Source organism: Diaphorina citri, unplaced genomic scaffold, assembly GCF_000475195.1.
Source record: "Diaphorina citri unplaced genomic scaffold, Diaci psyllid genome assembly version 1.1 scaffold63456, whole genome shotgun sequence".
Classification (NCBI taxonomy): Eukaryota; Metazoa; Arthropoda; class Insecta; order Hemiptera; family Psyllidae; genus Diaphorina; species Diaphorina citri.
Window position 1 is genome coordinate 1 of NW_007440717.1, and position 416 is coordinate 416.

At 37.0% G+C, this 416-nt stretch overlaps 1 protein-coding gene across 1 annotated transcript; it reads left to right on the top strand.

Annotated features, from left to right (window-relative positions):
• Window positions 1–6: 6 nt before the first annotated feature.
• LOC103523966 (DNA mismatch repair protein Msh2-like) lies at window positions 7–360 on the top strand (the record flags this gene model as incomplete). Its single annotated transcript, XM_008488976.2, has 2 exons — window positions 7–69; window positions 183–360. Coding segments are annotated over exons 1-2 (205 nt in total), but the record flags the coding sequence as incomplete, so codon positions are not given.
• Window positions 361–416: the final 56 nt, after the last annotated feature.

Consider the following 416-nt stretch of genomic DNA (forward strand, 5'->3'; position numbering starts at 1 on the left):
TTGCTGTTTGCTACACAGGGCAAGGAGAATGAAAGTTTACTCATGGCCGTCAAACGATGTGCTGACAAGGTGAGCTCCGAATCTGTACGTAATGAATGAACCATGTGAGTCTGAAAGTCTTGAGTTTTAACTCAATTTAGTAATATTTGATAGTAATATTTGATTTTTCCCTGTTAATCTAGACTAACACCGTGGGCGTGGCTATTGTTGATCTGGATACCAAGAAGTTCTACATGGGAGAAATTCCTGATGACGATTACTATTCCAATCTAGAAGCCATCATAGTGCAGAAATCACCCAAGGAATGTTTACTACCAGCTGAGTATCTCAATGAGAACAAGAACAAGATAGTTACTGTGAGTATAATATCTTCTTTACCACCACTTTATTTATTTATTCTAAGAGGTTTAATAACA